The 13,371-nt window shown below is 35.8% G+C and overlaps 1 protein-coding gene across 1 annotated transcript; it reads right to left on the reverse strand.

Annotated features, from left to right (window-relative positions):
- Positions 1-8,317: 8,317 nt before the first annotated feature.
- Positions 8,318-9,241, reverse strand: LOC131055431 (heavy metal-associated isoprenylated plant protein 29-like). Its single transcript, XM_057989914.1, has 3 exons — positions 9,174-9,241; positions 8,946-9,030; positions 8,318-8,841 (listed from the first exon to the last, which is right to left on the reverse strand). Exons 1-3 carry the CDS (start codon positions 9,177-9,179, stop codon positions 8,519-8,521), a joined length of 414 nt encoding a protein of 137 aa, XP_057845897.1. The 5' UTR covers positions 9,180-9,241; the 3' UTR covers positions 8,318-8,518.
- Between the last annotated feature and the right edge of the window lie 4,130 nt (positions 9,242-13,371).

The raw sequence follows: 13,371 nt of genomic DNA on the forward strand, positions 1-13,371 counted from the left end.
GTGAGCGACTTTAAGTCTGCTTATAGGTGTGGGCAATTAGAGATGGTGCGGTGGAAGGTTCCTAATGAATGGTCGGTTGTTGGTATGGAGGAAGACTACGTTGAGCTTCATAGAATTTTAGCTAGTAGACATTGTAGTTCCCTTAAGGATAGGGATATACTTGCTTGGTCTCTGAATCCTAAGGGTATTTTTACTGTTGCCAGTGGGTACCAAGAGCTGTTATCCTATAGATTGGAGGGGAGGGAAGTGCATTGGTGGAAATATGTTTGGAACAAATTCTCCTGGCCGAAGTGTAACTATTTTGCTTGGACTTTGGCCTTGGATAGATGTCTAACCTAGGACAATATTCACAAGCGTGGGTTCCATGGGCCTTCCATCTATGTTTTGTGTGGTAATGGGGAGGAGGATTCTTCACACTTGTTCTTTAGATGCCCTTTCTCGTTGTAGATCTGGCATTACTGGTGGGGGGTGTGGAAGCACCCTTCTATTCACATGGACTATTTCGTAGAGTTTTGGAGCAGTTTGGGCAGGCCTCCTATTTTGTCCTCTTTTCTCTAGACTGTCTATCACATTGGGCCCATTTTCATACTTTGGCAGATCTGGCTAGAGAGGAATAGGAGGATCTTTCGGGAAGTCAAATTGCTAGTTCAACAAGTGTGTAATAAAATAATTGGAATGATCCAAGAGACGGTGGAAGCTAAATGTGAGGTGAATTTTCCTCTGGATATAGGAGAGGTTAATATTGTGAGTAGGTTGGGTTTGCAGAAGAGGTAGACATGCTATGAAGAAGGTTCAAAGGGTGGGAAGATGGTTTCCTGCCTCGAGATGAATCCATTAAGATTAACACCAATGGCTCCTCTTGTGGTAATCCAGGTCCTACTGGGATTGGAGGTGTTGGTAGGGATCGTATGGGGGATGTGGTTTTCTTGTTTTTAGCGCATAAAGGGCAGAAGCCTAATAATTTTATGGAGGGATTAGCAATTTTCTATGCCCTGGAGCATACATATGAGTTGGAGTGGCATAAGGTTATCTACAAATCGGATTCACAAATTATTGTTGATCTATTGATTGAGTTTAAGGTGAGTGGGATTAATTGGCAGCTGGCAGGGATTTTTCACCAAATTTTGTAAATTAGTGCTATAATGGAGAAGGTGTCTTTCATCCACAGTCCTCGTGAATTGAATAGAGCAGTTGATTATTTGGTTAAGTGGGCTTCGGAACATGGTGATGATTGGAAAGTTGAGGGTTGGGAGCATCTTTCCCCTGATTAACTTGCATAAGATCTTTGCTAAGGATATGGATAGTTATGAAGCTGGATGATAACTGGTTGGGTTTGTTGTTTTCTTATGGAGCTTTGAGGCTCTGGTTTTCTTATGTAATGCTTGTCTCTGATTATTAATAAATTTTTACCCCTTTATTCCAAACAAGAAGGAGAAGGAAAATATAAATAAAAAGGAACATCTACAAATATATAAAAGATTAAATAACTATGTGTATATATGTAATTGTATACATATCTATACACATGCATACCTACATACAAACAAATATTTTTCTTAGAGTTGGATGTAGCAAGAAAAATATTCAATAGAAATGGCAACTCTACTGGGGAGAATGATACAGAGTCTCCAATGATATCTTGACAAATCACATTCAAGCCAAGATAGCCCATCAACAACGCTATTGGGGATGAATGATATGGAATCTCTGGTGATAACTTGCTAAGTCCATTGAAGGAAGAGTCCATGATCTTGAAGAATCTGAAATTTATTTTAGATTTGAAGTTTTCAACCTCGAGAAAAAATTATTGTAGCTAATTTGAAAAGGAATGTGTGACTCTGCTATTGGGAGAAACCCAGAATGAAATTGTGTCTCAAATAGCTCCGAGCTGTTTGAATTTTTACAGATTTACAAAGTTCTCAGTCAAGAAAAGGATGAACAGTAAAGTATATTTTATAAATGTGTATAATATATTTAAAACCAGTTTATTATTCGTCATAAAAATATAAATATTAATAAATAAATAAGTATAAAGAATAAATATTTATATCAACTAAGTATCAGCAAAAGTTATCAAATAATGTCCAAACAACAACTATTATTAAAATCTACAGATAAAAAATTAAAAAAAAATTTCACAAATTTGTCATCGTCAAGAAATGATAGAATCCATATAAATTATTAAAATTATTATTCATCTATGCATTAAAGTTAAAATACAACGATATATTTGAATGGCCTATCAATCTTTCTTGAATTTTCACCTAAAATATACATTACATGGTAAAATAATACTATATATCATAAACTTGTGTTTTCACAAATCCATCATCTTCAAGAAATAAAAGAATCCATAAAACCAAGAAAACATAAAATCTCATGAAAAAAAATCATCAAAAAATCAAATACCAAAAAAACCTAAAATCTCATGAAAAAAAATCATCAGAATATTAAATACCAAAAAAAACCTAAAATATACTTATTAAAAGAAAAATACTAAAAATAGAAAATTCAATATAAATTATTATTCATCTATACATTAAAGTTAAAATACAAAAATAACGATATATTTGAATGATCTATCAGGCTTTCTTGACTTTTCACCTAAAATATCCGTTAGATGATAATATAATAATATGCATAGAATATGAGTTACAGAAGTTTTGATGGCTTTTTTCATATTGTTAGGGGTCATATTGTGTCCTAAGGAGTCATATTGTATCGTATGACCCCTTAGGACACTATATGACCCCTTACAACACAATATGGTATTGTTATGCATTGTATTGTGTCCTAAGGGGTCATATGGTGCCCTATGACCCCATAGGACACCATATGACGCCTTAGGTGTCATTAGGGATCATATTGTGTAATAATTGGTCATATGGTATCCTATGACCCCTTAACACATAATATGGTGTCGTTATGGGTTGTATGGTGTCCTAAGGGGTCATATGGTGTCCTATGATCCCTTAGGACACCATGTGACCCCTTAGGATACCATATAGTGTTGTTTTGGGTTATATGGTGTCCTAAGGGGTCATATAGTATTCTATGACCCCTTAGGACACCATATAACCCCTTACATGATGTTAGGGTTCATATTGTGTCCTAAGGGATCATATGGTGTCCTATGACCCCTTAGGACACCATATGATCCATTAGGTGTTGTTAGGGGTCATATTGTGTTCTAAAGGGTCATATGGTGTCCTATGACCCCTTAGGACACCATATGACCCCTTAGCACACCATATAGTGTCAATATGGGTCATATGGTGTCTGCAGGAATCATTTGGTGTCCTGTGACCCCTTAGGACACCATATGGTGTTGTTATGGGTCATATGGTGTCCTAAGGGGTCATGTGGTGTCCTATGACACTTTAGGACACCATATGGTATCGTTATGGGTTGTATGGTGTCCTAAGAGGTCATATGGTGTCCTATGACCCCTTAGGACACCATATGACCCCTTAGATGTCGTTAAGGGTCATATTATGTCCTAAGGGGTCATATGGTGTCATATGACCCCTTAGGACAACATATGACCCCTTAGGTGTCATTAGGGGTCATATTGTATCCTAAGGGGTCATATGATGTCCTATGACCATTTAGGACACCATATGACCCCTGAGGACATCATATGGTGTCGTTATGGGTTGTATTGTGTCCTAAGGTGTCATATGATGTGACCTTAGGGCACCATATGACTCCTTAGGTGTTGTCAGGGGTCATATGGTGTCTTATGACCCCTTAGGACACCACTTGGTGCTGTTGTGGGTCGTATGTTAAGGAGGAGGGGAAGAGAGATAGAGAGGGAGAGAGAGAACTATAGAGGGGACATATAGATAGGCAAGAGACCTAGATTTCAAGAGAGGAGCGAGATAAATAGAGGCGGATAAAGAGAGGTGGGTAACGAGACCTACATGCAAAGGTAGATAGGTGGAGAGGAAGGGAGGGAGAAACCTAGAGAGGGGAGAGAGGGTGGGTTGGAGAGTTAATGAACTAGACAATGAAGAGAGATAATAAGAGAGATAGAGAGATAATGAGAGAGTGGGGGAAGGATATATAAATGGAGAGGGGAAGAAAGGAAGGGAGAGATCTAGAGAGGGAAGGGAGAGAGAAGAGAAGAGATAGAAGAAAAAAGAGATGAGTAAGAGGGGATGGATGGAGAGGTAGAAATGGAGGGAGCGAGATACCTAGAGAATGAGGAGATGGATCTAGGTTTGTAGAGAGAGAAGAGAGGGAGAGTGTTCATAAATAGATAGGGGCAAGGGAAAGGGGGAGAAAGGTGGAGAGGGAGGGAGATAACTAGAGGGTGGACAATTAGATAAGTGAGAAACCTAGAGGGGGAGAGAGAGGTGGGTAATAATATAGGGAGAGAGAGGTAGTGAGGTGAATAGGGAGGGAAGGAGAGCCCTAGATATGGGGAGAGAGAGGATAGAAGGGATTGGTAGTGAACAAGAGAAACGAGTGGGAGGGGAGAGAAATAATAAGAGAGTGAGAGAGAAGAGAGAGGAAGGGAGTCAAGGATATAAATTAGGGTACAAGGAAGGGATGAAAGGTAGAGAGGGTAGGATATACCTAGAGAGGGGAGAAAGAAGTGAGAGAGACACGAGAGGGAGAGAGATAGGTGTAGAGTTTAGGGAAGATAAAGATAGTGAGATATGGATCTAAAGAGTGCTAATAGGAGAATGTTGATTATTGAAATTTGACTAAGTATGAAAGTCAATATGATCCTCTAAAAACAGGAATCTACATTATAAATCCTATAGAGTTGAAACCACTCTCAAACATCCTACCAATATATACATGAAATATAACTTAAAGTGACTTATACTTAAATATTATATTTCATGTATATATTTGCATCACAAAACCTTCAAATTGGACAATGCAAGACATTTGGCGCGCGCCAAATGGTCTGCATTGGGAACTACCAACCCTTTGGGTTGGATTGTACTTGGGCATCCAACCCAAAGGGTTGGACGACCATTTCAGGCCTGAGACATGTTTTTAACAAAGGATTAGAAAATTTTCAAATTAGAAGTGTCTCTGAAATACTTGAATATGAATTTATTAGCAATAAGTTCATAAGTTTTCACCTAATGAATTAGAATTGATTTATTGCAGGCATTGCAGATTGTGGAGATGCAAGTAAATATGGATTGCAGTGGCTGCGAAAGGAAAATTCGCAAGGCTCTTTCTCAACTCAAAGGTAGATTAATCTATCCTACTTTAAACTATTATAAACGCAATCTTCTTTTGTAATAAATTCTGAATATTTTGTTGGGCTTTTGAAAAAACAGGGGTAGACAGTGTGGAGATCGACATGGCACTGCAAAAAGTTAGGGTAAGTGGGTATATCGATCAAGAAAAAGTTATCAAGACGGTGAGAAGATGCGGGAAAAAGGCAGAACTGTGGCCTTATCCTTATCATACTGAGTATACTTGTTATACTGATCGTTATTATGAAAGACCAACGTTTGATTCGAGTTACAATTACCGTAAGCATGGATACAATGGTAGCAGCCATGGTTACTATCAAAAGGCGCCATACTCTACAGTTGTAGACGATAAACTGGCAGATTTATTCAGTGATGAAAATCCGCATGCCTGCAAAATAATGTAATGCTTTTCATTTATTGTAAAGGAAAACTTAACGGTTGGAGGAAAAATCAAATTTGTTTATTTAATGAGAAACTGGGAAATAAATTTTTCTATATGAGTTTACTCTTTTTGCGCTACGGGCAGAACTTACCTGGGGCATTCTTTTTTGTTTCGTTTGCTTGGTTTATGTGATGCTTGTGCTATTAATTAAGTTCGTTAAGAAAATTGTGTATTTTAATCTTCATTTACTCGCTTATCTTCGTTTCTCCCATTGTTAAGAAATAGTTTACAACTAGCGATTGCATCCGAAGAGGTGTAATGGCTACTCCATAGATCTCTTTAAAATTTTAATATAATTTTTTAGTTAATATTATTAAATAAAATTTTAAAATAATTAATATTAAGAAAAATATAAATATAATAGACTGTATTGTATGACTTGGAGAAATATTCATATATCAAGATTGATCAAGTTTCAATGAATATAAGAAAATTATAATAACTCCATGTCTTATCTCATAGAATTTCACTAAAATTTCAGATTGATCTATTCTTCAAAGAGAACTTTGTGGTATATGATTTTATTTCTATCTTGATAGTTTTATTTGGTAGTTTGATTTTATATGATGCATTTTAATCTATATGGTTTCTTTTTTTCATTTGATCATAAAAATTTAAGAACCATTCCTCTTATATCTTTAACCATCAAAAAAGGATATTGTATATTTTTTTTCATGAAATAGGGATCTAAGAAGGTGAGCTAATATTAAGTTGATTGTTTCCTTCCATTTGTATTCAAGAAATAAACAAATTGAGAGGCCAAAAATTTAATGCTATGCTTGAATTTCATATATTGGTTATTATAATTATGAAAATAATTAATCTTTAATATATCTATTTATAAATTAGTAATTTATTTTACTTAATAATTAATCAATTATTTTACAAAGATACATTACAAATTTATTTAACCACTTAAATTACACTTTACTTGGTAATTTATGTTATACATTTCTATCTTGAATATGATTCAAGACATATGTGGATCTTAATTGTACTAGTTATATGTTTATGTCTTGTCCATGTTCGATGTAAACATTACTCCATAGAATTTAAAATGAGGACCATTAAGTGACAAAATTGATTCAGATGTGGAGATGGTATCCATCAATTGAATGTGACTTCATTTAAAAATATATCTTTAGCTATTTCAGTTTTAGTCAATTGTTATTTCATCTAAAAATGCATTTGATCTTGTGTGAAATATATATGTTTAGTTGATACATTACCCCTACATATTTGAACAATATAGTTATGAAGGTCAGCATAACATAGAATAGGGATAAATGTTTGATATAAATTGATTTGCAATACATGATAATTACAATGATGATGCCATAAGAAGAGAGATTATGGTATTTTCTATTAAGTGTAAGACACATTATGTGCATATTTTTGAAGTACTTCCCAAAGAAATTAGTTCAAATATTTTATAAAAACTTTGAAAAATCTACAATAAAAAAGAATAATATCTTTTGCAATTTTGTTAATATTGAAAATAGAATTTTAGAATGCGCTGTAATGTTTTTTCATATCATTTGTTTTTTTAATTTGTTAAAAAATATTTTTTAATTATTATAGAATGCTTTTGGTGATTCAATGTTTAAATTTTCTATCAATATATATTTTTTAAATAAAGATGTTAAAAATGGATTTGTATAGATAATTAAAACTAACTTCTCATAATAGGGCATGACTTAGGCTGAATTTTTAATATATAATAGAATGATATGTGTTAATCTTTAAACAATAACATTTCAAACTTAAAGTAGTTTTATTTATTTATTTATTAGAAAACATTTATCAAATGTGGCTAGTTGAAACTCTACTAAAGAATGTAAAAATAGTCAAATCCAGTGATAAACCTTTAAAATTGCTAAATAGTGATATATAACCACTTACAAATTCCTTGGTATATAATTGATATTATTTAGCACTCAAGCATGTAGGATAAAGAGAAAATTTAGTAGCAGATTTCTATTACATCCATATCAAGAATTTTCTCTTCTAGTCAATTCAAGTTACCAAACATCATTTGGTTCATTGGTTGGTCAACTAGTTGACAATAGTATTTTACATTTGTTATTGGTGGATGTAAATGAGGAGCATGGTTTCCATAGGAATTTCAAGATTGGGAGGACTAATAATAAATGTTGGTTTAATTCTTGTTAGAAAACACATAAAGGTTATCCTAGAAGGTTGTAGTCATTGATACAAATAATAATAAGTGTAAGATATAGAAAGTTTAACACATGAATGGAAATGAAAGAAGATGAAAATGGAAAATAAACACTAATTTCTTTTCAATGATTTCATATAAGAATCATCATATATTTACAAAAAAAATGCATATTTACATATTTATTAATAACAATCATAATTTAAGATTAAACATTTTTACCTATTTAAAAATAAATTAAATAATACTATATTTCATTAATCTCTTAAATAACTTCTGATTTAACTTGAGATATATCGTTCTTTAGAAAGACATTTAGAAGATATTAGATTTCTTAAACAGACTCTTTAAAAAACAAAAAAAACAAAAAACTATTGCATTTCAATAGTTATTGGGTGATTTGTCATTTAGCTTTTGCTTGCTTTCTAGAAAAATATATTTTTTTAACAAAATATTGCATTTCCTGACCCATTCGTTCAAGAAAAAACAGATTAAAAACTATTGCATTCCGTTGGTTCCTTGGATGACTTGTGATTTAGCATTATGCTTTCTAACGTCTTTTTTCAATAATGCATTTCCTGAGTTCCTTCGTGATTAAGACAAAAAAAACCAGTGTGCAAATAAAACCGTTTCCAGAAACCGGGAAAATCTCTGTACAATAATTGAGGAAGATTACATTATGCTGCAGGCATGCGGATTTTCATCGCTGAAAATCTCTGTCAATTTATCGTCTACAACTGTAGAGTAGGGAGCATTTTGATAATAGCCGTGGCTACTACCATTGTATCCATGCTTACGGTAATTGTAACTCGAATCAAATGTTTGTGTTTCATAATAACGATCAGTATATGAAGTATACTCGGCATCATAAGGATAAGGCCACACCTCTGCTTTTTTCCCACATCCTCTCACAGCCTTTATGACCTTTTTACGATCGACATACCCACTTACTGTAACTTTCTGCATTGCCATGTCGATCTCCACGTTGTCTACACCTATCGTTTCAAAAACCCAACAAAATATTCAGAAATTGAAACAGTAGATTATTGCATTTATAGTAGTTAGAAAATAAGTTTGAAAGCATGATAAATTAATCTACCTTGGAGTTGAGAGAGAGCCTTTCGAATTTTTCTTTCGCAGCCACCGCAATCCATATTTACTTGCATCTCCACAATCTGCAATGCCTGCAACAAAGATTTTCTCTTTTATTAGTAACCGACATAAAACCCATGAATTTATTGCAGATAAATTTATCTTCAAGTATTAAAGAAACACTTTGAATTTTTAAACAAAACCCTAATTGAGATGGAAGGAAACTGGGTCTTACCGTCATTGTGTAGCCTCAAGATTTTTGCTTCTCAAACCTTTTTTCTCTTCAATACAAATCAAAAGGAAATAATCGAGTTAATTTAAGATGTGTGGGATTTCGATTACAATTTATAAGGGAATGTTTGGAGGAGGCGAGGAAAGTGAGAGGAATGAACAAAACGCGGATCAGCTTGGCGTGCTTGACAAGTTTAATATTTTCATGGCGATTATATCAAGGCTGAGAGATTGTTATCGAAAAAATTAAAACAATAAGAAAAGAAAATGGGACTCTGCTATGAATCTTCCTAAATGATAGAGAAGATGAATCTGCCCTGAATCTTCTTCTTTTGCCGAAATGTTTTTATGCCTTTCTAAGGAGACCTTGTTTAGTGCAAGCTTCCTTTTGTTGTTTTTTGTGCTATATTTTAATAAAGGAAAGCAAGGTTTTGTTCGTTGTGAAATATTCACATGATGAGCGAGGTTTTGTTATTCTTTGATTTAATTTGTAGAGAGCTCATAAAAAGGTATATCTGAGCATTTTCGGAGCTTGATTCGTTTGGTAAATTTCTACGGGCGAGACATATATTAATTCTTTAGAACATAATTAATATTAAAGAATACCAAGTCGTGTATATGCATCAGGGATGATTTTAAGCTTAATTGTAAAAGTGTAAAATATAATTAAATAAATTTTCAATGCTTTTTGCCTATTTCTACAACAATTAACATCTTGATTCTTCTGCGGCTACACAGTCAAAAATTTCCAAGAGAATAATGGCGCAAATTGAGAGATGTAATTGGAAGCTTAGATACTAAGGATCCCTTTTTCATTACTTTTTGAAAAAGTCCTTTTAAGGTATAAAGTATTGTTCCGAATTTAGAGCGCCGCCATGGTCTAAACTTGGTGAACAAGTATGCCAAAGGGTTTAATATAACGCGTTTTCTTGCTTCCTCGCATTTTAACCACTTTTTTCACCCCACGCCTCTATTAGCTTTTAAAACACTCTGAATCTACCACTTTTGAAATCAACTTGATTATTTTCTTTTATTTGTATTCAAGAGATACACGAATTGAAAGGCAACAAATTTGAGGCTGCTACTACTTCTGAATCTTGATTATCATTGTTATAAAAATAATTAGTTTTAAATATTTTTATTTATATATTAGTAATTTACTTTATTTAATGATTATTTAATTAATTATAGTAAATATAAACACAAAATATTTGAAGAATTGTTTTTTAATTTTTTTGCTATATAATTTTTTTTTTTTTTTTTTTGAATAAACGAGTAAAAACTTTATTGAAAATCAAACACAAGAATTACAAAGAGAATTAGAGCCCCAAGGCCCCAAAAAAGAATCACAAACCCAACCAAAGATCAGCCAGCTTCATAACCATCCATGTCCTCAGCAAAAATCTTCTGCAAGTCTTGACAATAATCCGAGGAGAGATGCTCCCAACCTTCAACTTTTCAATCACCACCATGCTCCGAGGCCCACTTAGCCAAACAATTAGTTACTCTATTCCATTCACAAGGAATGTAGATGAAAGACACCTGCTCCATAAACGAGCTAATATGAAGAATCTGACGAACAATCTCTGTCAGCTGCCAATGAATCCAACTCACCTTCTTCTCTGTCAACAAGTTTACAATAATTTGTGAATCCGATTCACAGATAACCTTCCTTCATCCCAATTCCCAGGCACGCTCTAGGGCATAGAGAATTGCAAAACCCTCCATAAAATTATTAGAATGCCGCCCTTTATGCACCGAAAAAAAGAAGAGCACCTCCCACATATGATTTCTACCAACACCACCAACCCCAGCAGGGCCTGGGTTACCCCTAGAGGAGCCATCGGTGTTAATCTTGATAAACTCATCTTGAGGGGGCATCCACCTTCCCACCTTTTGAACCTTCTTCATAGAACGTCTACCTCTCCTGACATAAGTTGAGGCAGGAGACAACTCATGCAATCCCAACCTACTCACAATATCCGCCTCATCTCTATCCAGAGGAAAATTCACCTCACATTTAGCTTTCCCCGTCTCCCGAATCATACCAATGATTCTATTCCACACTTGCTAAACTAATAGTCTAACCTCACGAAAGATCCTCTTGTTCCTCTCGAGCCAGATCTGCCCTAGTATAAAAATGGGCCCAATATACGAGATAGTCTGGAGGAAGGAGGACGAGACAAGAGGTCTGCCCAAACTGCTCCAAAACTCCACCAGAGAATCTGTGTGAACACAAGAATGCTTCCACACCTCCCACCAGTAGTGCCAAATAAGCATAGAGAAGGGGCATCTGAAGAACAGGTGTGAGGAATCTTCCTCCCCATTACCACACAAAGCAAAAATGGAAGGCCCCAAGAATCCTCACTTGCGAATATTGTCCAAAGTTAGGCATTTGTTCAAAGCCAAAGTCCAAGTGAAGCAGTTACACTTCGGCCAAGAAAAATTATTCCACACATGCTTCCACCAGTGCACCTCTCTTCCCTCAAGTCTTATGTTCAACAGTTCTTGATATCCACTAGCCACAGTAAAGACGCCCTTAGGATTCAGAAACCAAGCAATTCCATCCCTACCCTTGAGGGAACTGCAGTGTCTATTTGCCAGAATGCCATGAAACTCAGCACACTCTTCCTCCATCCCAGCAACCAGACACTCATTAGGAGCCTTCCACTGCTCCATCTCTAGCCGCCCACACCTATAGACAACCTTGAAGTCACTTACCCTTGACCACCCTACCTCCAAAAACCTCTGGCAAAGATTCCCAAGGTTAGGAAACTGATCAAGGATGGGGGGGTATCCATCCCAAGAGTCGTTCCAGAATAGGACCTCTTCCCCCCTCCTGCAAATCCAAAAGCGACCTTCCTTAATTAGAGAAACCCCCTTCTTGAGAGTACACCAAATCGTTGAGCCTTTTCCCTAAAGCAGATATCTAGGAATTTCCTCCATCGGGATCCTCTGCATATATTTGTAGGCCAAAATCCTAGCCTAGCCTCGATCCTACTCAGCACACCACCTCCAATACAATTTAGGTGCCAGAGCCTCCCTAAATAAAATAGACTACCTTAAACCAAGCCCGTTGACTGCTTTGGGCTACACACCAAGTCCCAATTGACAAGACTCTATTTGGAAGAGGAAAGATTGCTTGCCCATAAGAATTGCCTTGCCAGAGAGTCCAATCCCTTCAAGAACCACTTAGGAGCCACTTGTAGAATACATCGATAAATCAGAAGAGCCCGAACCACCAATTGAATTAGCTGAACCCTCCCAGCAAAGGATAACCATCTATTTATCTAGTGATCAACCTTCGTGCGAAATTTATCCAAGATACCCTGCCATGATTCCCTAGGAGGGTTACTAGGAGAAATAGGAATACCCAAATAAGTCAAGGGTAGAGAAGCAAATTGGAATCTCAAGATAAGAGCAATCCTCCTTTGAATAGAACTAGGAGTGTTGAAGAAGAGGATAGAAGATTTATCCTCACTGATCAGTTGGCCCGAGGCTGCAAGATAAACATCCAAAACCTTACGCAGATTAGTGGCTTCTCTGATCCAAGCAAGTCCCATCAGAGCCATGTCATCAACAAACTGCAAATGAGACTATGGCTGCAAGTCATTATCCCAACTCTGACCCTGAATAATACCTAGACCCACATTACACTTAATCAGCCTCCCCAGACCCTTAGCCAGAAGAATGAATAAGTAAGGGGATAGGAGGTCTCCCTAGTAAAGACCCCTAGAAGCACCAAACAGCTCAATATGATTTCCATTGATTAGCACAGAGAAAGAGGTAGATGTAACACAACTCATAACCCATTGGATCCATTTATCAACAAAGCCAAAAGCCCTAAGGATCTTTTGGAGGAAGGACCAATGAACTCTATCATAAGCCTTAGCCATATCCAGCTTAATAAACATAGCTTTTTCCTTGGAAGTTGCCATAGAATGAATGGTCTCCATAGCAATGACCACCCCATCCAATATTTGGCACCCTTCCACAAACCCGCTCTGCTCCTCAGAGATAACATCCCCTAGACACTTCTTCAGCCTATCCGCTATCAGCTTAGAGATGATCTTATAAATCACATTGCAGAGAGAGATAGGGCGGAATTGGCCTAATAGGTCAACCCCATCACACTTGGGGATAAGTGCAATGAAAGTCACATTCAAAGCCCGAAGCATCTACTTATTCCTCTAGGACTCCTG

Source organism: Cryptomeria japonica, chromosome 8 (genome assembly GCF_030272615.1).
Source record: "Cryptomeria japonica chromosome 8, Sugi_1.0, whole genome shotgun sequence".
Lineage (NCBI taxonomy): Eukaryota > Viridiplantae > Streptophyta > Pinopsida > Cupressales > Cupressaceae > Cryptomeria > Cryptomeria japonica.